Consider the following 26,628-nt stretch of genomic DNA (forward strand, 5'->3'; position numbering starts at 1 on the left):
GAAGAGTTTCTATTAGAGTAATGTAATATGATTGTAAATTTGAGGCTCTTATTGGGCATGATGTACTCTGTATTGGATGTAACTCTTACAATGTTGAATGAAAAATTGAGCACTGCATGCTGATCAGAGCTGTAGAAATTATCTGTAATGATCAGCTCCTTAATGCTGTACTGGCATCACCTAGAATACAATTCTGTGCATAAAGAGAGAGCGGGAACAGCCAGGGGGACCCACCTTGAAATACCTGCAGAGCAACTTTAATTACTGCTATGTGCTAAAGCTGCAATCCTATGTACACTTACTTGGGAGCAAGCCACAGTGAACTCAGAAGGGCTTGTTTCTGTGTAAACAGGTATAAAACTGAAATGCATAAGAAAAGACAAAATCTCATCCTCATCCCTGGTGACTGACCAATTTGGCCCTTCCTTTCCCCAACATGTGGATCCGTTACATGTTCAGAAGTGGCTCAAACATCTTTTTCTTCCATGTGTGAGTAGCCCTACCATCTGAAGCATGTATTTTGGGAGACAACTTCCCAAGTGAAATGAGAGATTGCAAAAGCCCATCTGCCAAAGGCTGCATTCAATGTCATTTGCAGCCCTTCTATTCACATGCTACTTTAAAGTGAGGACTCTTCTTTTCTCCATGATCCAGCAAAGCAGAGAAACTGCTCCCACACATAGGAGTAGTAGCCAATGTACTCATTCTGTTAGTGCAATGATTTCCATTTCCGCAGCAGAACTACCCCCTCTCTTCTCCCAGTGTGCCCTGCATCCTCCCCCAATCTGTTTTGCAGGGTTGGAGAAAATCCCATAGCAGAGTGGGGGGTGGGGAGGGGAGTTCTGCTGCACAGTCAAAAGTCTTTGTGTTGATAGGACGCGTGTGCAGAATACCGGCCATAACTTTCCTTGCTGGAAAGGAAACTTTATGAAAGGACTACATAGATTTATATGGCACTTCAAAGCATTAAAAAAAAAAAAAGTTCCATCTACGTTATCTTGTGCTCCTTGTAACAGTTCTCTTCACATTCCATATGCAGATGGATTGGCATAAAGACTGAGGAAGTGTGAGTTCAATGGAGAAGCAAGATGTGAATCAGAGGCTTCCTGGTCACTACACCACAGCTGTGTCAGGATGTACAGTCAAATATGACTAAGGTGCTAGGCCTGGCCCACAATGGTCCCCATGCTGTGAGGATGTGGGTGCACATGTCCACCTGCACAGAAAAGCCTGCCACAGGCTAGGTATATGCAACTATGTTTGGAGCCTAACTGTTAAAGCCAAACCTTCCCACTGATTTTCTTCCCAAAAGGTGTGTTATTGGGGAACAACTCCAGCTCACCTCATAGTTCTTCAGCTGTGTCTTTGGCCTTGGTGCTCCAGCGGAAAAGGCAGGGAGCCCACCTTTCCTCTGAAGATTTCAGGTAAGTAAAATGTCTTTCTCAACCCTGAAGCATCTCATCTGGGTACCAGAATAACTACACATCTATCCTTCATTAAATACAGACGCATCTGCCTCAAAACAAGGTCCATAGTAAGCATAAGTGCTGCAAGGAACCAATTCAGTGTCCACTGCTGCTGGGGAGGACTCAGCCCTGCTCCCACCACATTGAATCAACCCACAAGCCCAGGCCACAACGGTTGGCCCCAGGTGACCTGCTTATTCAGGCATGGCACATCCTGTTTTGCCGCCTGAGACAAAAAGGAAAGGTGTCGTCTCAATGCTGCTCTGCCAGTGGTGAAAGAGGCGGAGTGCCCATGGGGACACCACCTCTTGGGGTTCCACCACCTGAGGCAGCTGCCTCAGTCTGCCTCATGGGTGGGCCGGCCCTGTGTTTATTGAGTATTCAACGTTATCCATCTGCATGCAAATGAGCATTCATTCTGATTTGTTTGTGGGGAGGTTTGATATGACACTGTGTCACACAGTGGTGATTCCACCCCTTCCAGTGCACTTTCCCATAACTTTCATTACTGCAGAATGGCCCGGTTTGTTTTGGGAGTGGGCTCGTTGCGCAGGAGTCCAAATCCACTTTATCAGTGCAGCCCACCCCTATATCACTTTAACTGTCATGGATTCCTCCCCTCCCCCACCCCAAGAATCATGATAACTGGTTTGTTAAGAGCCTCCTAACAGCTCTCAGCACCCTTAACAATGGACAATGCCCATGATTCCTTGTGGGGAGGGGGAGCCGTGGCTGCTGAAGTGATATAAGAGGGCTTTAAATATACGGTGTTGGTGTGACCTGAATTTGTTGGTATGTCACTGAATCCCACCTGCAAAATAGCAGGTGCGATGAACTGAAAGCAGCTATCCTACACAATGTACCCATCAGCACAACAAACATTGCTCCCTGACATCTCCAGGAAGGATGGGAATGTCCTCTGCCTACAATCCAGAAAAGTTGCACCCAGTTAGTGTGGACAATAGTGAGCTAGATGGACCAGTGTAACGCGGTATGAGGGAGCTTCCTCAGTTCCCCTCAAGCCATCAATCTGTCTTGTCATGAGAGGCAGTCAAGGGAATTTTAAAAAACTTTACCTAAGCAAAATAAAGCTAGTCAATAAAATTTGATCATCTCTGAATCTTAAACGTGGCACTCAGCAAATGAGAGTTTAACCGGGCTAGTTCTAGAAAGCTTTGTTTTTTCTACAACCTCTTATCACAGCATTGTGCTAAGGCCATTCAGCTAGCTAGCAACAGTGGCAGTAGGCCTGTTTTGTATCTTGTCCCTGTCTTAGCTTATTATTTAATGGAGGGTTGTTGGGGTTTTGATTGATTGATTGATTGATTGATTGCGTGTGTATGTGTGTTGTCATTAAATCTATATAGCAGTTTATGTATGCAATGTGCCTCATCAGTCCATTGGTCCTTATTTCTTAAAGCAGTGTTGTGTGGTGGTTGGCGACCGCTATTTCAGCTAAACTAACTAGAAAATAGGGCTGACTTCCTGAAGACCCAGAAACTCCATGTCAGCATGCAGATTTGAACTCAAGCTTCCCCAATACCCCTTGGTCAACATGTCATCCAGCAGCGGACTCACCTTCACAAAGGTGCACCTCCTTCTCGCTGCAAACTGCACGCCACACATCAGAGCATGGAAATGCAGCATGCAGGAATTTAAGGGGTGAAATAATGGAAGGCAAGACCCACACGGGGTATCTGTGCTGGCGGAGGGAGGAATGGTGGATTTTTGAAACAGTAGATAATGTCTTGGCCAAGATCTCCTTAAGCCTGGGTCTGATGGGTGAGGTCTTTAAGACATCCAAGGCCTACTCCATTAAGAGCTTTAAAAAAGAACAGCGCAGGCTTAAAGCCAATCCCTCTCTTTAGAGACAACCATGGTGGGCGTAATATGATCGCGGCAGTGCAAGGCCATGAGCAAACATGCAGCTGCATTCTGAAGCCGGGCGCATCAGAGAAGCCTTGTCAGCATTCAACTGTCAGAATAACCAGGGCGTGGGTTGCTGCTGAAGGCACAGCCCGCGCCAAGACCCCTGCTTCTAAGAGCCAACGTGGATCTGCAGAGAGGATGTTGAATTTGGAATGACACCACGTGCCTCTATTGATGCTAAAATCACTTACCTCCCTGCTTTATCTGTGAACAGAGCGAACAGGTGGTTGAACAAATGGGGCACAACTAGTTTGGCTCTGTGAGGCAACACGAAGCAGTAGCTAGGGATGAATGAAGAACTGTTTTGTGCATCCAGATCAGCGGGGGGGGGGGGGGAGAGTGGGATGTGACTCTTGTCTGTGTCAGCTGGGAGGGGTGAAACTGGCATGTCTCTCCCAGAGCGAATTGTACAAGTTACTCTTTTTTAATTTTATTTGATAGATTCATATGCCACACCCTCTACTCTCAAGAGTTCCTGTACATTTAGAACTTGTGCAGGAGGGATGCACAAATTCTGCCTTTCATGCTAGATAATTTGCAGCGGGGAGGATGGGCATCTGAGGCAGAGTTTGGTAAAACACTCAGAGAAACTTGCCGACAAGAAAAACAGTTCAATGTGGAACAGACTTCCTCCTCTGCCTTACTGCAAGCATTTAAACAGAAGTTTCATAGCCACTTCTCATGAATGCTGTTGATGCATCCTATGTTGAATATTCCGATTGCAATGATTCTATATTATATATTTAAATTGCAATGATTCTATATCAGCATGGCCTGACTCACAGGGTTGTTATGAGGATAAAAGGAAAGAGGAGAAATATTCTTTATTGCTCTGAGTTCTGCGGAGGAAGGACGAGTTTATAAAGGCAAGTAGTAATTGTAAAAATTGTTCCCCCTCCCCCGACAAGGAACAACAACAACAACAACAACAACAACAACCATGCACTTTCAAGCCAGTATATGAGTGTTTGAGGGCTTGAAACTTAAAAAATAAATAAGTGAAAGCTGAGGTTCTTGGGATGAACATACCGTATTTTTCGCCCTATAGGACGCACTTTTTCACCTCCAAAAATGAAGGGGAAATGTGGGTGCGTCCTATGGGGCGAATACAGGCATTCGCTGAAGCCTGGAGAACGAGAGGCTCTCGCTTTCCCGGGCTCCGCGCAGCTCTGCGCGACCCTCTGGCCCGGCGCCACGCCGCACCGGCCTCCAGAGGGTTGTGCAGAGCTGCCTGCCCTCCCGGGCTCTGTGCAACTCTGCACATCTCTCCGGAGCCCGGCGCCAAGCCGCGCCGGCCTCCGGAAGGTCGCAGAGAGTTGCCTGCCCTCCCGGGGTCCGCGCAGCTCTGCGCGACCCTCCGGAGCCTGGCGCCAAGCTGCGCCGGGCTCCGGAGGGTCGCGCAGAGCTGCCTGCATTAGGAAGCCTCAGCGCGCCCGGGCTTTGCACAGCTGTCCGCAAGCCTGGGAAGACCGGCGCTGCTCCCTAGGCTTGCGGATAGCAGGCTCTTCTGGGGGCTGGGGTCAGGGGAAGCTCAGGCTTCCCCCACGCCAGCCCCGTGCCTGGGGGGGAAATAATTTTTTTTCTTTATTCCCCCCCCAAAAAAAACCTAGGTGCGTCCTATAGGGCGGTGCATCCTATGGGGCGAAAAATACGGTAATTCTGTGGCCAGTAGCAATTACGGTGCAGGTCTAGTTACAGTACAATAGCACACTGGGGATAAATATTCCCAAGGTACAGGTGGGGAATTGATGTAGACAGAGCATGACTAAATCAGTGGCCCACACAATGAGTCCTTGGCCAAGGGGAGCTTAACCTCAGGTGCCCGTGAGTTACACCTGGGGCACTGATCCCACAACAGCCTCTCACTCACTTGCTGATGATGACTGGTGAGTAATCACTTTCATTTTCCCTTTACTACATCTCTCTCTCTCTCTCTCTCTCTCTCTCTCTTGTTACCCATGAGTTATGATAACATGTAAGCAGCTTATAGAATTCTTATCAGCAGACGCTGAACACAATGCAACAATTAACTCTTAACGACAGCCGCCTCTAACTATGAGTGACATGTCATAAATTATGTTTGAACTGGCTCCTTCCACTCTGGAGAGTCTCTCCGCCACCCAGACAGACCTCATAAAGTTGCACTCGCAGGCTTAATCCCACTTGGACGGGTGCCCTGCCTCTCTCTCTCTCTCTCTCTCTCTCTCTCTCTCTCTCTCTCTCTCTCTCTCTCTCTCTCACACACACACACACACACACACACACACACACACACACTCTCCCAGGCCCAAACTTGGGCACAGTCGCCCTTCCCAACAAGGGAACAATCTTTGTTTCTGTTACCTTATTCGGCCAAAGACCTGAACAACTAGCTATGGCATTAGCAGGGCCTGCAGGCAGGACTCTCGGCAGGCCAGCCAACCTCCAACAAACCCCTTTTTATCCTCTGGTTTCTAGGAAGAATTATGATGGTGGTGCCCTGCTGCTGATGAGTCAGATCTGTGGTGGGCCTGGAGAGAAGTCCTGTAAGTGGGGTGTACTGTAAAACAGGGGCTCCCATTCATCAAGGACCCTGTGTGTAATAAACCACAAAAAACAGGGGGGGAGGGGGGGAGGAAGAGAAGGGGGGAAGCAGCTGCAGAGAGCAGGAACAAACAACCCAGCTCATTCTTTAGGAGCCAAAAGTTTCTAATTTGCTGCTGGGCGGCTCAGCTCCCTGGCATCCTTTAGGAGCGGACAATGTCTGGCACTTGCTTGCACCCAGTTCTGCTCCTAGAAGTTCTGAGGTCCAGGGAACAGCTTTGTTTGGAACCCAAAATGTAGGCACAAGTTGAATAGAGAAAGAAAAGCACCACTCAGGGACATCAGAAAAAAATTAAAGTTTTGCTGTGTGGGGGGGCCCTGAATCTAGCCGACCTACTGGGGGTAGGGGGTGAAATGTTACTTGGCATTGTCTCTGGAGGCAATTATAAACAAAGCATCATGTGAGCAGTGAGAGAGGAAAGGGAGTCTGATAGATGTATAAGGAAGTTTGGGGGGGGGGTGAGAGAGTGACATATTCTGGAGCTGCTGCTTTTTTCAGGAGCAGGCTAGATATTTTCCCCAGCTTCAAATTGCACAGCCAGCCATGCATCTGGTTGCTAAAAATGCAAGTTTTCAAATTTTTAAAAGTGAAATACCTTGATAAAAAGCATATAGAAAAGGAAGGAGAAGAGATGGGTGTCAAAGAGTTAAGAAATATTTGATCTAGGCTTGCATTAAGGGGCCTCACAGTCAGGTTGGAAAATGTCGTGTGAGACCACCTCTCCTATAAAAGAACCCAGAAGGAAAACGGAAATTGCAAAATAAACTGGTGCTTCCTACAGTCCTTATTTTCCAGGACCAAGTTCCACACAAATTGAAAATAAATAGCCAATGGATTATATGTGATGAGTAAAGTAATAAACCAAAACAGGATTTACCTTTGGACTGATCCAAAATGAGAGTGACTGGTAAAATTTGGAGTGAGTTAAAAAGTAGTTGTAGATTTTGTTTCTTGCACCAAACTTTTCAGAAAAAGTGATTATCTCACGTTTCACCCATCACCACGCCTCATTATTCCAATCTCAAGAGGGGGGGGGAATGCAACAGAATTCAGATTTGTTTTGATAACTATTAATATATTACATGAATGACCTTTAATGCCCATTTTGTGCCTCAGCCAGGTTGCACCTGGGGCAGGTCTTGCCATCTCCCCATCCTTGCTGTGTTACTGAAGTTAGGTATGTGTTCTGCAACCGCTTAGTGATTTATAAGAGAGCAGATGGCATGAACACGGACACGGGTTGCAATTCCAGACCATTGGCTCATGTAGTCATTGTTCAGTCAAGCTCAGGGTCCTGACAACGTCCCTCAGGAGAATATGCTACTTACATGTTTTGAGGTATTGCATTGTACCCAACCCTCAAATAGCAAAATGTACTATCTTGGATAAGGCAATTGTTTTAACAGCAGGGAGGAAACTTGAAATATGCCGTAGTGTGCAGGTGCCACAAGCCCATGACGTTGGTGGCAATGGACACCCATTTCATGCCAGCCCTTTTGTTCAGCCTAAAAAGCAGGGGCTCTTCCAGAAAGGAGGTGTGTAAAATTCCCTCATCGATTTCACCCTCCTCCGCCACCTTTTATGGACTTTTTAGTTGGATGCACTGCCCACACAAAACTGACATCGGGGATGGCCTTTTCTTTCTCTCTGGCGAGGGAGACGTTGCTGCTGTAACTACGGTTTGAGGATTAGGCCGAGAGATTAGAAAGGAATCCTTTCATTCTTGGTTTCCCAAGCAGGTGCAAGGCATTGTGGGAATGCCACAGGAAGAACTCCCCCTCCCCTTCCCCACTGTTCTTCACCACAGGGATGGGATAGCACAAATTCCAGGAGTTGTTCTATCACAACCAAGCCTGGACCCAGCTGACCTCGACGGGAGAGCAAGGGATGCTCAGCAGCATCCCCTGGGATGAGGTGCTTTGTGTGTGTGTAGATATGTGTGAGGATCCACACACCCCCTCCCCGGATGCATTAGGGTAGAAGGCATTCCAGTGCTTCTGGAATTCCTGCAGGTGTTTCTGAATGCAAAGGGGTCCTTTCAGAGCCTCACATCTGCATCCATCATGTGCATTTGGGCATATGATCGGGCTGTTTGTTTGTTTGTCCGGCTGACTGACGTGGAGTGACTAGGGCTGTTGATCGAAGGTCATCAACAGAATAGCTCTGTTCTCTGGAGTTTACTGGACCCCAACCATCCTGGATGACTCCTGACAGCCTTCTGTTTTTTGGCGGACGCTGCACAGTAGTAGCAGGATTTCTAATAAAGTTGAAAACAATTTGTCTTTTTAGTGTGACAATTGCCTTTGGGGAAGGGGGAGAATGATCTAGGCTGTGCATTAAAAAAACAAAACTCTGAGGATTAATATATCATGCTGTCTCATTGGCTCAATGTGGGTGACAAGATGTTTTTAAAAGATTAATTAAAAAAAAATCAACCAGAGCGCTAAGTTTTCGTCAACATAAGCAGCAGATTAATCTAATAAAGCACTCACAGATAATTTGGGGGAGGATTTAATTGGCAAAAGTGCTGAGGGGCACTTTTGTCTTTTTTCAGAGACCCTCTTAGCTCCAGCACATTTTAGCATAATATGGACCGGAGAAGACAAGATCAAAAATAGATTTTCCTTTGGAGAATTATTGGCAGGGGTTTGGGTTGTCTCTCCCCACTTTTTCTTTTATGAAAATAAACTTCCTTCACGCTTCTTTCGCTGTCCTCAAAATATATTGAGGTTTAGCACTATGCAGACTTATCTATAGTTGACTCTTTAATTAGTCAGTTGATCAATCATTGAGCATACAGGCTTAAAGAGAAAAGGCCCTTTGATTGGCTGGCTGTGGAAGCCGCTGGGGTATGTGTGACTCAAGCCACATCTCCCAGCTGCCTTGCTCCTCGCCTCCAGTACCAGCAGCATCCTGTTTTCACTATGAGGGTCTGCTGGGCAAAGCTCTGGGATTCAAGCGCACCATCAGTACCAACTTCTCTGAACGCCTAGTCAGCTAACACTCCCAAGAGACAGTCCCAGCACAGCAGACCCTACAATAGGGATGGGGAATCTCAGGCCCTGAGATTCTGCTCTCCGGGCAATTGGGACTCTCCCCAGGCTACAGCCCTCACTTCCCTGCCATTGCTTGCCTGGTTAGAACTCTGATAGTTCTTCATGTGCAGAAGCCTGTACAAAATGAAAATTTGCATTCATTGCTCTGCCCGTATTGCCTCTATCCCCACCCACCACTGGCAAGTGGCCTCCAGAAGGCTGCTCAGTCACTGTGCAGGACACACAGCTGAGTAGCCCGTTCTTTGGGACACCAAGTGGGAGCAACTTTAGTCAATCAGCAAAACTCTTTTCACTGCTTAAAAAAAATCAGTAAAAGTCCTTGTTAGATTATAATTGAATCTCTCTCCCTGGTTTTGGGGAGATAGTTGTGATCAGCTAGCAGCCTGCTTTGTTATCCTAGCATGCTGGTATATCAGGCTGTATGCATGATCTCAGCCCGCTCTCCTGAGAGTAGAGGAATCATGCTGGGTAGGAGGTCCTATCCCACAAGGCAGTGTACATGGGGAGGTTCCCAGGACCCACTGGTTTCCCAGCCAGGTGGTGACCAGGCCCAGATCTATTAAACGTCAGCAAGGAGGCTGCAAAGTGTGTCCTCTAACCATGCCCCTGGGACCATGACTTGATGATGCATTGAATATGAGGAGCAAAGAATACGTGCGTGTGTGTGTGTATATACGAGAATCAAAGCCCCAAATTGAAGTTTCACTTAATATGAGCAGAAAGTGTAAGCAGTAGTTTAAGGATTGGTTGCTAAATGCCCATGAATCGAGATTGCAAAGCAGATAGTAGGAGAACAGGATGAATTTGCTTGTGTTCTTCTTCCCTTCCCATCCGTTTTACCTTTCGTGCCATGCATTTTAAAATTGAAGGTCCAAAAGCAGGGACTTTTTATTTATTAATTTGTAGGCTACTATGGGGTATAAATGCTCTGGATGAATGGATCTTCCAAACAGTGTGGCTTACAGCACAAATCTAACTTGGTCTACTTGGGATTAAGTTGTGTATAGGACTCAGTGCCTTTAGAAGGTTGCTAGAAAAGGAAGTCCTCTAAATAAACTCGCTTTCAGGATTTGAAAACTATCTTTCAAAGTTCAAACTTCACAACCATTTGTTTTGCGTTTATTTTTTAAAATACAAGCTCGTTTTATAGCATTTGTTCATGTTATGAACTGATTTGAGTAGTCTGCTCTTTTGATAATGAAACACACACACTTTAAACTATTTTCCACATTTCAATCCCTGGCAGAGTGCTTCCTAATGAGCCAGAAATTGAAACTTTGCCTCCTTTGTCCTTAACACTAGAAGCAGAATCTCACAGTAATCCACTGTGGATCAGTCAATTGTGGACTGAATCCACAGCAGAACAATTTAACAAGCCACCCAGAAAGAGTGAGCTGTTTTGTAGAAAGACAGGGCCCTACATTAAAATATATATACATTACATTTAAAAGTTTGCTTTTCACAAACCGTTCAGAGTTGCTGAATGATCTCCAGAATGCAAATGCAAGACACAAAATAAAATAAAACCAGGGCAAACTCAACAAATCTAATCATTTCTAGAGCTGTTATATTGCTGGCAAGCTATTAAGATTTAAATTCAAGTTGCAAATCAGATTCCCACTATTTCTATCATTGCCAAAGGAAACTTTGTTAAGCAGCCCTACATATTCTTTTCTCTCTCTTTTTTTTAATGAAGAGTTGGTGATGGAAGAGTTAAAGATACATTGAAAGGCTGTTTTTAATTTCAGCCTGAGCACCACTGATGCACTCTGAAAATCCATCCTGGATTGCTGAAATCCTAAATTGCCAGTGCCCTGCACCCCACTGGAACATTTCAGTCTGCTGTTAGTGATCCTCAGCATGTGAAAGATTTGAAGGGGGAGGTGAGCTCTCCAAAGAGGGGTTGGAGCTTGGGGTCTTTGTAGCCAAGAGGCAAAACATTGTGAACCTGTGGAGAAGGAACTCAGAAACCCCCTTGAGGCACCGGGAAAGAGACAGAGACAAAAAGCCTGTTACATGCTTGCAAATCACTCCACTGCTGTTATTTTATTTGCTGGGGTCCGCAGGAGGATTGTTTCACTCTGCACAATTTTTTAAAGCTTTGTGATCTGGATTCTTTTTCTTCCCTTGCACCCCATCAGAGTGGTGGAGTACCACTTGCACCGAGAAATGTGCAGAGGAAAAAAGACCCCCCCAAAGCTAGGGAAATAAAGGGATGAATTAGAAATTATATTAGGAAAGAGGGAACGAGGGAAAAAGAGAGAGAAGCATGCGCAGATATCCAGGTCAACATTTTGCACCTGCTTTCAAGTTTGCAAGCTGTACTAAAAATAATCGAAACACTTGTGAAACACTTTGGGCCAGGCTTTCAAAGGCGTGATATCCAAAATTGTTGTTTTAAACTTCAGGCTGCAGATACCTCTCCAACATGTACGTGGGAAACTTTGCTATCCATGAAAGTAACATGGGAATTGATGCAAACAGACCAGGCACCCCAAAGTATGATGGATTAACAAGTCAACAGCAGCAAACAAATTTACAGCTTTGGTTTTTTTCCTGAGAACTACAATCCAACAAAATGTAAGCATTCTGATTCCCGCTGATGTCAGCAAGAGAGATTAAAGCTCCAGTAAGCCCCACTGAATGCAGAGGGGCTTCCTTCTGATTAAACATGCATTGCTTTGCATTGTTAGTACCAAATGCATTTTCCCCACTGAAATCAGTGGTGTATAAAGTGGTTTAACTTTGGCTGGATGCTGCCCATTAATTCATTCAATGCTGTTATATACACCGTAAAATAAATAAAAGAGAGTGCATGGTCTGGCCAGTAATAAAAACACTGAAAACACATGGATTTCAATAGGAGAGAATCAAACATAGGTCATCAACAATGCTAGTGTTACTCATTGAAATTAAGAGACGTTCAATTTCAGAGGGTCTACTCTGAGTATGACTTAGTTGGGCATCTCCCTATGTGTTTAACTCTCCCACTGAAATGGATGAGACATGGATGCATAACTTTGATAGACCATGCCCTATGTATTAATACATGTTTATTGTTTAGCACTGTGATTTAAAATTCTCAAATCGGCTAAGTGCACGTCAAGCAGCAATTCAGCACAAGGTCACCTGGGACCAAGTCCCTTTGAACTCAGTGAGATTCTGGCTAGACGTGTGCATGATTATGCCTGTAGTCTGTGTTTGAAGGTTGCTAGTTTATACTTGAGCTGCCTGTCCTTGTGCACAACTAATCAGATTAATTTGATTTGAGTTTTAAGAAAATGATCAGTCCTTTGCTCTAGCTTCCTGACTGTGGCATAGTGTCATCAGAATGCTGTGGTTTGGGGCTGATGTGTCTTTCTTTAGAGCAGAAGGGCCTAGAACAGGGATGGAGGAACCCTCATGGCCTTCTAGATTTTGTTGGACTACAATGCCCATCATCCCTGACCATGGCCATGCTGTTAATGGTAGTCCAACAACTCCAGATAGGCCTCCTGTTCCTTATCCCTACTCTATTCCTTATGAACCTATGACAACTGACTAAATTGGTAATAAGTAAGTGACATATACACTAGGAGGTCATGATTTAGAAGGTTGATCACATAGTTCTGCGTGTGCAGATGCTGGAAAGCAGACTTCTGTGTTGAACAAATTCTAGATTAAGGCAGTTACCAAATTCCACTGAAAGTATAACTGGAGGAAAATTGGGGTTCAGCTACTGAGGGATAGTGTTTTGACATTTCTGAGAGTCTCACCTCTCCTGGTAAACTCAGAAATCACTGGTTGAGACAGTGTTTTAAACTGTTTTTAGTGGATTGTAGTCAGCGCTGGGCCTACTTAGAGTAGACCCATTGAAATTGATGGACCTAAGTTAATTCCGGCGTGCATAATCAGAGTAGGACAGCCATTGGATACAGCTCAGAATGTTTTTAACTGTTTTTCAATTACTTAAAAAATTTTTTTTTTTTAGTATCAATGTGTTTGCTGCCCAGGGCAGCAAGGTGTACAAGGTGGGATATTTGTTGAAATAACAGTAACAGCAGCAGCAACAATAATGCATTCTTGGGGTGGGGATAGCTTAGCGATATGGCATTTGCTTTGCATATAGAAGGTTTTTGGTTCAATTCCTGGCATCTCCAACAAGTGCTAGGTGATGGGAAAAACCATTTCTGAGATCCCAGATAACCCCTGTTGGTCAGAAGATGACACTGGGCTAGATACTGAGACAGTGTGGTATAGTGGTCATAGCAGGGCTCAGCAAACTTTTTCAGCAGGTCCCTCAGACCTTGTGGGGGGCCAGACTATATTTGGGAGGGGGGCGTGAATGAATTCCTATGCCCTACAAATAACCCAGAGATACATTTTAAATAAAAGCACACATTCTACTCATGTAAAAATACACTGATTCCTGGACTGTCCGCGGGCTGGACTGAGAAGGCGATTGGGCCGGATCCGGCCCCCGGGCCTTAGTTTGTCTACCCATGGGTCATAGCCTCTGACTAGGACCGGCGACACCCACGCTCAGATTTTCACTGTGCCATGAAACTTGTTTTGTGATTTTGAGCCAGTCACACTTTCTCAGTCTAGCTTACCTCACAGGGTTGCTGTGTGGATAAAATGGAGGTACATTGCGACTTGCATACCATGTATGCTGCCTGATGGAAGATTATAATTTTAAACCCATTTCCTTGCAACATTTCCTCAACTGAACCCCTTCCCCCCTAAACACGTGGTACCTACGGTATAGGTCTCCTTTCACAAAGCAGCTTTTTGTGTTTGAGTGTGTGTTTTTAATTGGGATGGAATGATTTTTTTGGAGGGGGGAACCCATCTCTCATCATGCCTAAGGTAGCCCCCCCCCCCATTTTAATACTAAATACAAAGAATCCACTGGATATCCCGATCCTGTCTTTCACCTAACCAAGCCATGCGATTCTGAATTCATACAGTGGCATTTTGACTCCTAGTTCATCTGAAAGCACTGTAAGATCTTCTTGGTTGTGGGATAGCTTTTAAAGGACAAAGTTGAGAAGGGGCAAAGCCATTTCACTCTTGTTTTATTCCTCATCAATAAATTACTTTAATGGTTATTGTATCCTATTGTACAATAAAAGTGTGTGTGTGTGTGTGTGTGTGTGTGTGTGTGTGTGTGTGTGTGGTGTCGTTGTTGTTGTTGCTGCTGCTACTTTAGGATGCAATCACTCAAGCTCAGCCATTAGAAATAGGTCAGAACTTGAGATAAAGTTTAGATAATACATATGTGCAGTGTGTGGTTTGTGGTGCAGGAGAGAAAATACCAGCAACAAAGGGGCGGGAAATTTCAGTTGATGAAATCCCTCTCCTGGAGAAACGGGTTTACTGCGTAGTTCCCCCTACTCCCTGCCCTTGTTCTCTTTTGCCTACCAACCAGTGTGGCTGGTAAGAAAAGCACTCTGCAGGGTTGGGGGGCGGGAGACAGAACGGAGGAGAGAGAGGGAAAAAGAGAGAGTCACTTGCAAACAACACGAAAATGCTGTCTTGAGACAGCTCCAACTTAGGAAGTTGAAAAGAGAACAGGTAATAAGTGTGTAAGCCTGAAAAGGTAGCTTCTTCCTCCTGGCTGACAGGTTTTCGGAGGTATTTGCAAGGTGCCTGAGCTGGTAATTAGCACCCAGAGCCAGATGCAGGAAATAGTTCTGGTCACCTCAGACACAGAATGCATAATAAGCTGAAGGGCTTGCTTTTCAATGGGTGATTGACTCCGAACAAAGGCCCCAAACAGAAGAGAGTGCAGGACTTAGAGAACGGTAACCCAAGAGCCACTGGGCTCCTTTCCCATCAGTTTGCAGGGCTCCCCACCACCACCCCGTCACTCTCTTCTAAAGGCTGATAACATATTAAACATTTTGCAAGGCAACGTTTTCTTTAGCGGAAGAAAGAGCAAGGATCTAATGCGTTAGAAAGAAACGTTTTGATGGATAAGGGAAACATATACTGTTCCCAGCCAAAGAGAAATCGTTGGTGATTTATTCCTTACAGATACCGTCAGAAGAACTTGCTTTAAAAACAAAACAAAACTACATTCCTTCACAGGGGGTTATTTAGGCAGAAGTCTGCAAGCCACTTGGGACCCAAGTTGATTTTGCCTCCTTGATATCAAATGTTTCAATGAATTAATTCAGTCGGGACGCACTGGAGAGTCTTTTCTTTCTTTCTTTCTTTCTTTCTTTCTTTCTTTCTTTCTTTCTTTCTTTCTTTCTTTCCTTCCTTCCTTCCTTCCTTCCTTCCTTCCTTCCTTCCTTCCTTCCTTCAAAAAATCTTTTTATTTTACAAGATTTATATAACACTTGATTGTAATACAACCTCAAAGCAGTTTATGAAAAGATTAGAACAAAATTATCGGTAAAAACACAGTTAAGAACAGCTATTCAACATGTTCAACGAATGATCGAACATAAACTGAAAAACACACGCCACCATTCTACATGTTTAGATAGGGTAGCCTAAAATGTTTTTTAATGGGTGTACAATGAACGTACCTGCCTGATCTCAATAGCCAGGGAGTTCCAAAGTGTGCTTCTACACTAAAAGATCAATTTCTTACATATGTGGAACAAGACCTATGTGGTGCCTGTACCAGTGCCAGTTCCACAGATCAAAGAGGCTGAGTGGGCATATATGGGGGGAAGCCTTTGGGCTCGTCCAGCAGGGCTCTCTTGTTTTATGTCGCCTCTCTCTTGGATCAGAGACAGTGTGCCTCTGTCTACCACCTGCTGGGAACTGTGAATGGGGAGTGTTCCTTTTGGTCCCTAGCTAAGGTCAGCCGAACTTCAGGGACCTGGGAAACCACCAGACCTGACGCATCAGAGGCTCTCATTGATCCAAGGTTCGTGGCAATCCTCAAATTATGGGAGGAAATTATTGTAGTCCTAGCAAGATAGCAGGGGCAAAGCGCTGGTGGGCAGGTAACAATTGCTCATCTGCATTCTCCAAGTACCTGTTCCCATTTCTTAGTGATAGAGCTGGATGGAGCTTTCCCTACAGCCCTTGTGAGCAACTGGAAGACTTGATGACCCTCATTGTATCTGATGTACACTCATGCAGACCTTTTCTATCATTTTCAGAAATCTGTGTGGAAGTTTCTCATTTTGCAAATCTTCGATTCTTCACATTTCCTTATAAGTTTGCAATTTTTAAAAAAAGATCCTCGTGAAAGGTTGTCAGCATTTTCTAATAATATACATGTGTTAGCATGCAATTTTCTCCAATACACATAGATTTGTAAGCAATTTCCTCTAATGCCTTTTTGTGTTAATTTAAGCATTTTATTTATTTATCTATTTATTTACCTGCCCTTCACACTAAGGTCTCGGGGCAGGTTACAACAATTAAAATACAGTATCACGCAATACTAAAAACAGCTTAAGATAACTTAAAACTGCAAAAATAAGGTGAGTTCTAAAAACAGACATCTCAAGTGTCAAAAGCCAGAGGGAACAGGTTCATCATCAGCATTTGCCAAAAACCCTGTAATGACCTCTGTCGGAACTGAGTCCCACAAATGATATATTTGTTTATGCATACTTTCTCCAGTAAATGCTTTATTTATTTGGTTGGAGAACATCATTGCAAAATTTGGAGAACTGCAAATTTCCAAGGGTGGAATTACGGGTGGAAATTTCCAGAAATGGAAATTAAGGGTTGCAGGATCAGTGAATGCAAATTAGGCAGATTCGCCTTTAAATGCGAACTGAATTGAATTTCTCCCGCCACCCTTAAGACCACCCCAAAATGCTTGTCCGCAGGCGCACTATCTGTGGCTTAGCTCTTTCATCTGAGCTATTCCTCAGTCTTTCTGGCTGGCTTGTCCAGTGCCATTTTATTAGCACGGCATCTCCTTTGACATTTGGTGGCACGGCTTCTTATGCAGTTTAAAATAAATCGCCCCCATTGCTCCCTAGCTGCCTTTCTGAGCCCTCTGCTTTCAATTAAATCCATCATCGACTTTAAAGGTATGGCCTCAATATATAGGGTTTACAATGACCCTGAAATACCTTTATCCACACCATCTGAGACTCCTTGAACAACCTTCTGTAGACTCCAGCTTGTGGTTTAAAATACCTAGACACATGGCTTTGCTGTTAGATCCTGTAGCAAAGTACAAGCATCAAGCTGTTTAAAGTCTTTCAAGGTATGACCAAGGCTCGAACTGTCCTCCGCAGTGAGAAATCAGGGGAAGCCTAAATCTCTGGAGGCATTGAATAAAAGATTTTAAAAGCCTTCTTGAGAGTTAAAGACTTCCTTGTTTCATTCCAGCACACGTAGTCTTTTAATCACGTGTGTTTCTGCCAGAGCATCATCACAACTCGTACCACATTGTGGGCACACAGGAATCCTTTGCCCATTGAACTTCTGCCTTTTCATTTGCTTCTGGTTTCAGGTTTTATTTTATTTTCTTAAAGCAGGGATACCAGCTTACATTTGATTGCCTGGAGTTTAAAGACATTTCTGGACTCAATCATGCTATAAAGAAAGCTATTGTTTTGCCCAGAAGGGCTACTCTGCAGAGATAACCAGCAATACGCCAGAGCTTCTCCAGGCCTTGGAAAGGGAGGTCGTAACAACTTCATAGAGAAAACGGCGAGCTGCGCAGATGGATCAAAGGTAGCAAATGCCACAAAGTAGCAATTTAGATCGAGGACTCTGTATCTGCAGAAAGACACAAAGACTGGAGGGCATTATCCTCTAAGGTGCCCAAGCAGTCGCCTTGCGTTCTGACCTTTCAAATAATAATAATACTATGCCACATCAGCAATCTTCTTTAACTGTTGCAAGAAGAGCTGTCACAGCTGATTTACCGACTGACCAAAGGTTGCAACACTAAACACACTTGCTAGGGAATAAAGCCCGTTGGATCTGGCAAAACTGTTTAGGGTTCTATGGTAGGGGTGCTTCTAACATGGCAGTTTATTGTAGACTCCAGGATGATAATGCAACATCTGCACATCACCAGCCTCAAAATGCCACCCTATTTCCCTCCCTATCCCACCCAGAAATAGAGATTTACTGATTCTGGTTTTTTTTAAAGAAATGGATTTTCTACAGAACTGGTAAATCCAGATTGCATGGGGGAATAATGAGATGGCATTTCAAGGAAGTTGTTGTCATGTGTGAACTGCTCTGAGCTTTTTGGGGTTGGTTTGTTTCTACGATCAAGTGGTGTATAAATATCAATTAATTAATTAATGAAGATGCATGAGCAGCACTAAGTCCACAATAAGATGCTGTGTGGAAGCACCGTCCCTCTTTGTTTTTGTATTCTCCTAGAGAGCATCTGCATGGTGCTCAGACCAGGGGACAGTCCTTCAATTTTCAGGACCGCTTCAATTAAAAATGATGCCATTTATAGGAACACAGGAAGCTTCCTTATATCAAGCCAGCCCATCAACCCATCTAGCTTGTTATTGTCTACACTGATTGGTAGAAGCTCCCCAGGGTTTCAGATACAAACCTTTCTCAGACCTACCAGGAGAAGTCAGGGATTGGGGTCAGGGTAGTTATCCCTACTGGTGTGACATGATGTGCTTCTCCTGCAAGCCGGCTTGAAGATCCTGATCTGACAGGTGGCAAGATGGGATGTCAATGAAAACATAAGCACAAACAAATTGTTTTATCAAGCTAGATGGTATCCAAAGCTACAAAGACAGGCCCAGTCTAAAATTTAGTACATGGTGAAAGACTAAACAAGGAAGTGGTGGAGCCCAAATCTTGCTCAACCCTCCTCCGTTGCTCCTCTCTCTCCTTCCCCTCACTTTAGTCCATCATGAGATCTGATCTTTTTGGCCTAACATTGATCCTGCTACCCTAACTATGCACGTGTGAAATGGAACTGCAGCCCCCAGGATCCCGGGCAGGGGAAGCCATGACCAATTCAGGTTTATAGCACAGACAAAACTTAAGTTCATTTATTTTTAAAATAGACGGGAGATCCTTAGAATTCTGATAGCTGCGCCAGAGCCTATTGCTCAAGCCTAGATTCCTGCTATTAATAGCTGGTTTCCAGATCCCTTTAATAATAAAGGAACTCCAGCAGATGAAAAACTGATCTCTCTCTCCTCACTTAAATTTAATCTGCCATTCTTTGCCAGCAGCACACATAGCTGAGAGGGTCAGGGAATCATTGTGAGAGTGGAAAAAACACAATTAATTTGGTATCAAAAGGTAATAGGATAAGGCCTCGGAAACTCTTGCCTATTGTTCTGTAGAATTAACTTCTGTAGGTCAGATGCCGCTGGTCACTGACCTCAAACTAAACAAGATATGAACAGGCTGGTTACAAAAAAAAAAAGAAATGAGTACTTTTTATTGATCCCAGCCTGACTTCTGTAAGGGAGGTGTCTTTATCTCTCCTTCCTTCCTGCCTCCCTCCCTCCCTTTTCCTAAAGGATAGCCAAACAAAAAACATTTCACATTTGACATATAACTACATATAATTTCAACCATTTGTTGTACGAAAGGCACCCAACTTTTGATGTGTAATCTTTCAGCTCATCTCCTACCCCTTTCAGGTGCTACCTGAAGCCATCCCCCCCCCCCAACACTTGAACTCTGGAGAGGTATATAATGATCGACCCATTTCTGAGGAACTTGTACCACCTGGCCACAATTATATTCACAAGAAGAGAGCAAGAGCAGGCAGGGGAACTGTCTTGTGGTACCTGCAGGGTTCTTTTTTTCATCTTTTTCTTCTCTCTTTTTCTTTTGGGTCTGTGTTTTTCTTTAGATTAGTTTTTTTTTTATCCTTGAGAAAAAGGTTTCTGATATTAATCTTTGAATTCTTTTTTGAACACTAATAAAATTTATTTTTAAACAACAGATACCTGCAGGGTGACTTGAATGTCTTCAGTATGCTAAACCTGCAACTGTACATACACTTATTGGGAGTAATTGGACATTTTTCTGAGCAAACATTGCCTAATTCAGGGGTGCCCAAACTTTTTTCAAAGAGGGCCAGATTTGATGAAGTGAACATGTGTGAGGGCCGACCAAAGTTGTTGAGCTTTTTAAAAGGATTTTATCCTAGGACATATACTGCCAGGGGCCAGATTAAATTGACCAGAGGCCAGATTAGGCCCCTGAGATGGACTTTGGACATGCCTGGCCTAATTTCATATGCACCCACTTGACTGCTTTTGTCTGAGGAAATACGGTAGTCCTGTTACAGGAGCCGTTACAATGTTGACATTGTTTCAATCTCTTTTGCTGTTATTTTTAATGATTTCTAAATGCTCCTCATTGTTTTGAATTGTTTTTTTTAATTGATAATGTTAATATTTCTCGTAAACCGCATAGAGGCTTTCCTGCAATCAAGAGCCATTAAAATGGATGAAATAACAATGCACTGCCTAATTTTGGGTGGATGAAAACCTCGTGAAATGGACTTCAGACATGTCACGTCTGAGTACAACTAATTGATATTATGCCCATAGAAGGGGCTCCAAGTCTTGATCAAGGACCCTCATAGGCCAGCCTTCCTCAACCAGATATTTTGGGCCACCACACCCATTGCCCTGCTTAGTTGGAGCTATCACAGGCTGAGGTTGCCAACCAGTCTAGTTGCATGCCTGGCACTAGGGAGGGTAGTGAACTACCCAGGACTAGCCTCAGAACTTGGAGAGGTAGAATTTCCAGGCATTCTGAAGCTATGCAAGCAAAAAACCCAACTCATCCCCCCCCCCCCAGAAACAAACAAATACATAAAAGGAAATTTGGGGAAAATGTGAAATATATATACAGTGGTACCTCAGGTTAAGAACTTAATTCGTTCTGGAAGTCTGTTCTTAACCTGAAACTGTTCTTAAGCTGAAGCACCACTTTAGCTAATGGGGCCTCCCATTGCTGCTGCACCGCCTCTGCACGATTTCTGTTCTCATCTTGAGGCAAAGTTCTTAACCCGAGGTACTATTTCTGGGTTAGCGGAGTCTATAACCTGAAGCGTATGTAACCTGAAGCGTATGTAACCCGAGGTACCACTGTACTACAATACTTACTTTCTTATTGAACCCAAACACATTTTTAATGCTTTAAGAACATGAAGCCGCTTTAGGAACCATCCTGAGCCCCAGCCCCCTTCCAAACTTGTGGCATATAAATTTCATTAAATGAATGTATAGCTGTCACATCAACTTCAGAACTGGAACACTGGTGTGCAAGCATAGGAAGTTCTCTGTCCCGCAACAGGCTGTGGGTCCAGCCTGAAGGCAGCAGAGTTCCAGAGCTCCTCTAACATGTGAAGAGCAGAGAGGGCAACGAGAGGTGGGTCAGGGGCAGTCAGCAGTGGTAATGTAAGGAGGGAATGAGTGACTGAATGGGTCCGTATTTCCTTCTGAGCAACCTTCCTGGGGCCACAAGCCAGTGGCAAGCAGGGCAAGATGCAAAAAGGGGAGGAGCAATGAATGCAAATTTCACTTTTGTAGTATAGGCTAGTTTCTACACATGCTCATGCACCCCCCTCCCCAAAACAGGGCCACGGAGGCATGTGGCTTGGGGAACATTCCAAGGGCCGGGTGGAGAGACACAGAGGGCCGCATTTCATCCCCAGGCTTGAGAGTCCACATCCCTGGAATAGGGTTTTAATATCACCAATATTAAATAAGAGAAGAGAACTCCATGGAAAAGACCCTGATGTTGGAAAGATGGAGGGCACAAGGAGAAGGGGGCAACAGAGGACGAGATGGTTGGACAGTGTTCTCAAAGCTACCAACATGAGTTTGACCAAACTGCGGGAGGCAGTGGAAGACAGGAGTGCCTGGCATGCTCTGGTCCATGGGGTCACGAAGAGTTGGACATGACTAAACGGCTAAACAGCAACAACAAAATCACCAATATGAAGAAGTGGGATGCCATTTGAACAGTCTGCCTAAAGCATGAAAATATATTGAGTTGTCTCTGCATGCACACCCAAGTGTGCCTGTGTGTGCGAGTGTGTGCATGTGCATGTATACACACAACAACAACATTAATAATTTATTATTGAAATACCTCCCATCTGACTGGGTTGCCCCAGCCACTCTGGGTGGCTTCCAACAAACACATATATAAATTGAATTCAATAGCTGAGAACCTTTAAGGGTGCCAGAATCAACTGCTTGAGGCACTGATTTATTCTACCCAATAATTGAGCTGGCCCTGGCATTTTCTACTTGAGCAGGGACTTGACACCAGGTCTTCTCAGCCCAGCTCTGCTTCTCTAACCACCGATTTGGCTGTTAACGTGGATTCCGAAGGCCAATTGATTGATTCTTGTAATGCATAATTCATGCCAGATTTCAGCAATGGTCATCTTGCATCTTCAGAGCCTACGTATCTTATACTTGGCATGGGATCATTTTCATTAAACACGTTGCGACGACAGGGCTTTGCTTGGTTCTTGATTACAGCTGGGTCTTCCTCAGCACACTGAGTCGCACATCACTGTGGAGACACCCAAAGCCTCAGTGTTTGAACACATACTCAGGGTCATGAGGATATCCACGATAAGCTTAACTTCTGTGCCAAATGTTTGGAAAGGGTTCACCTGCTTCTCTGAAGGCATCCAGGTGCAAAGGCAGGTATTTGTGGACTAGGAACAGGCTAAACATGCACGCCTACATGTGTACACAGTGTTGATGAATAGCACATCAGAGGAAGGTGGCACAAAGGCAGCGATATGGCAGGAGAACCTCTCCTGATTTTTTAAGAATAAAAACTGCCCTTCATATTCCTTGCTTTTCAGAGAGTTCCCCTTCAGTTTCCTATCCTCTTTGTTACTGCTGCGCGGTCTTTGAGTGAGTCACCAACAGCAGCTGCAGAAGCCTTGATCAAACCACCAGGGCCAACCCAGATCCTATTACCCTCTCTTTCGTCACTGCCAAAGTGATCCAGCAAGTTTGTGGGATTATTGTAAAGCCAGAGAGCAATGGCGCTAGGAACACTTTCAGTTTGCAAGTCTGGGAGAGTTTTCACAGGTGACAATAAAAGCATCTTTGATGGGTATGATCCATTCTCCTAAGGGCATAGCGATGTACGACTTACACAAGTCAGGCCATTGTCTACACTGACTGACAGCAGGGTTGTCTCTAGGGTTTCAGGTGTAAGTAACTCCCAGTGAGATGGTTGGACAACTCCCAACGAGATGGTTGGACAGTGTTCTCGAAGCTACCTGCATGAGTTTGACCAAACTGCGGGAGGTGGTGGAAGACAGGAGTGCCTGGCGTGCTCTGGCCCATGGGGTCACGAAGAGTCGGACACTTTTAAACGACTAAACAAGAACAACAACAACCAGCCCTACCTGGAGATGCTCAGGATTGAACCTGGAACCTTCTGCATGCAAAGCAGATGTTCTACCACCAAGCTACAGCCCTTCCCTGTTTGAGCATGTTTGAGCACAGGAGAAGTGATCCGCACAGGAATTGGCACAACCCTCTTCCTTCTCCGGCTTCACTGCACAGTGGCTATTACTCAGAACAGAATATCCCCTATCCTTTTCAACTCCTTGCTAGGTAAAGGTAAAGGGACCCCTGACCATTAGGTCCAGTTGTGGCCGACTCTGGGGTTGCGGCACTCATCTCGCTTTATTGGCCGAGGGAGCCGGCGTACAGCTTCCGGGTCATGTGGCCAGCATGATTAAGCCGCTTCTGGCGAACCAGAGCAGCGCATGGAAACACCATTTACCTTCCCGCCGGAGTGGTACCTATTTATCTACTTGCACTTTGATGTGCTTTCGAACTGCTAGGTTGGCAGGAGCAGGGACCAAGCAATGGGAGCTCACTCCGTCATGGGGATTCGAACCGCCAACCTTCTGATCGGCAAGTCCTAGACTCTGTGGTTTAACCCACAGTACCACCCGTGTCCCTTCAACTCCTGGCTACTTGCCTGCAAATTACCCATGCCTGTGTAGGGTGTGAGACCTTCTCCTAGGTCTTTCCACGTCTTTTTCAGAAAGAATATGTTCACACTGCATTTTGTGCCTGTCTCCCCTTTCTCTTTTTCATCGTCACTCTTTACCAACACGTCAGCATAAGTAAATCTACAAGAGCAGCTTTGCAAAGATGTGCTCTGTTTGAGGGTCAAAAGGTCAGCACACAGAGGTGAAAAAGAAGAAATAATTTGCATGATTTCCTTAACTGTGGGAGATCTTTTGTGTGTTGGGCAAATTCCCCCAAGGTGTCCCCTGTTGAGAAGATTTGTAGAAGAAATCTTTGGTAAGGTCCACCCCCCTTTCTTTGAGAATCTGTAGAATTCAAATTAGGCAAACCCCCCTCCCAAATTCATCATTTAAACAGCTACACAAAATAGATTAAGGGTGACTCAAATTGGTCCCTGAGGTCTGGTTTACACAACAGAGGGTAGCTGGAATGATTTATTTATTTTTGTCAAACTTAAAAATCAGATGCATTTTCCAGATTTTTGATGTCAGAAATTTTGAACTGAAACTTAACATGAATTTTAACAATGAAATTTAACATGAAAATTGAACTGAAATTTAACATGAAATTTAACATGGTTTCTATGAACAAACAAACAAACAAACAAACAAACAAACAAACAAACAGTCTATTGAGCTAGCTGCTGAATGCTGATTCAGAATGCCCTTCTTCTGTCAGATACTGTCAACATTTGATGCCATCTCATATGTAGCAGTCAGTATTTAACAATATCATAAAATACTGACTGCTATAGATCAGATGGTGACAAATGCTGCTGCTGAAGCTTGAATATTGTCCACGTATTCACACCGCCAGAAAACCTACCCTTGCCATGTTGCTTTAGATACCTACTTTAAAGTGTTTCTCATTTCAGCAAAGCCTATCCACATGGATAATTTAGCTACGTATGCTTGTTTTCTGATCTGTGCTATGGGTAATTTTATTTTGTTTTATGTACATTGATACAAGGGTTTGTTTTTATTATGTAGTTTAGACATTTTTCAAAATAAATAAAAATGCTATACTTGAACAAACATCTTTAAAAAATAGAACACGATTTTGCTTTATGCAGCTACATGGTTATGAAAAGGGAGACATTTAAAACTTCATGTGCACTCACATAAATACAAATAGACCAGGGCAGATTGTTCCAGCCGCTTTGGCAAACCTGGAAGTGGAAACTAAAGGCTGCCTATTTTGTCATCTTCCCAGATCAATTGTTGGGCCTGAAGTAGCTGCTATAGACTTTGGATAAATTCCCAAACCTTCAGCTGCACGTAACAGGACTTCAGAAAAACCATCAAAGCGTCACTAAATATAACACTGCAATTTATTTTGGGTGTTGATAGCTCCTTCAGCTTAGCTGGCTGGCTCATCCAAGCTTTCTGTAACAATTCAGCGTTAGAAAACTGATTCATGCATTTGTTGCCACTGGGAGAAAACCAACGCTCTTCTTATTCATTCAGATCTGGGTAGCAACTGGAAAACCAGCTCACTCCTCAGTAATACTATAATTCCTTCCCTTTATGATTCTTTACCAGAAAACATCCCCCGGGTCTCATTCATAAAGTCCAGTTGTGAGGCAAGAAATGTCAGGAGTGTACACTTAAAGAGTAGGCGGAGAACACAGAACAGCATTGTAGCTTTGTAAGAACAGCTAAGCGTTTCCTCTGTTTTCAGTGCCTTTGTCAGCTGATTACATGGTCTTTTATAATTTCTCATCTACGGAATAGAGCTATTTGCTTGTGGATTATTTGAAAGACACAGCCTTACGCACAAGAAAAACAATTTTTTAAAAAGTGAAGTGATTTTGTTGATTACATCAAACTTTGGTTAAACGATTTTTTTCAGGACATGTGCTTTAAAGGAGAGTTTCTATCTGGAGGTGGGATGGAAACCTTGCCTTTTTGTGAGTTTCTTTTTGCCACAAATCCACAGTTTGAGATTTAATGGTGTGGATTTGGTTTGCCAGAGGACTCCAGTGGTTCATTTCATGCCTAGGTATGAAATAGAGTTGCTCGCAGCCATATTGCACTTGAAATGGAATTTTGAGGTGAATGCAAGCAATTCCTGTTCAGGTGGAACATTTGAGGAGTTTCAAGGGGAGGAGGAAGAATTCTGATAACAGCAGCAAAATCGCTCAGTACGATTTTGAACAGTGCCGTGTTGAAAATTCATCCTGAAAATTTATCTCACCATTCTCCATCAACTAATGAGACAAGAAATTGCATTCAAAAATTAGGGAAAGGGAGAGAGAGAAAAATAGATGAGCTCCTCAAGGACGGGGTGCAGGGTCTCTGCCGCATCTACCTTACTTTTGAGGTGTCTGATGGGTGTGGTATTTCCTTTATTTCATTCTGCAAATCATCTCACCAGTGGTTTGCACACGGAAGCTTTCCTGGGTGATAGGCCAGGGAAATTACCATCATAAGGTTAACTTCTCTGATGGGACTGTTTCAGATCAGTAGCCTGGGCAGCCATGGTTGAGGCTGCAGTTCTATACCCCGCTTACTTGGGAGTTTGTGCCACTGAACTGAACAGAGCTCACTTATAAGACTGCTCTGGCAAGATCTTAAAAACGACTCTAGTGCTGGAGGGCACTTCTATAGCACCATCCATAAAGTATGCCACTGTTTTTAAAATTATTT

At 44.2% G+C, this 26,628-nt stretch overlaps 1 protein-coding gene across 7 annotated transcripts in view; it reads left to right on the forward strand.

Moving 5' to 3' along the window:
* Positions 1-26,628, forward strand: part of LOC309342306 (uncharacterized protein) — a 477,018-nt gene that overhangs the window by 443,918 nt on the left and 6,472 nt on the right. The window contains exons 9-12 of one of the 7 annotated variants that reach the window (XM_081862829.1): positions 1,313-1,424; positions 5,853-5,920; positions 7,100-7,156; positions 11,444-11,615. In XM_081862829.1, the coding sequence (XP_081718955.1) occupies positions 1,313-1,424; positions 5,853-5,920; positions 7,100-7,156; positions 11,444-11,595 (389 nt within the window). In that variant the 3' untranslated portion in view covers positions 11,596-11,615. Of the gene's footprint in view, positions 1-1,312; positions 1,425-1,506; positions 2,285-5,852; positions 5,921-7,099; positions 7,157-10,783; positions 11,616-17,454; positions 19,590-26,628 lie in introns of those variants that run through there. The other 6 variants (XM_081862830.1, XM_081862833.1, XM_081862834.1 and 3 more) reach the window with 6 other exon arrangements.

This window comes from Podarcis erhardii (genome assembly GCF_964252035.2).
Source record: "Podarcis erhardii genome assembly, chromosome: 5".
In the NCBI taxonomy this organism is placed as follows: domain Eukaryota; kingdom Metazoa; phylum Chordata; class Lepidosauria; order Squamata; family Lacertidae; genus Podarcis; species Podarcis erhardii.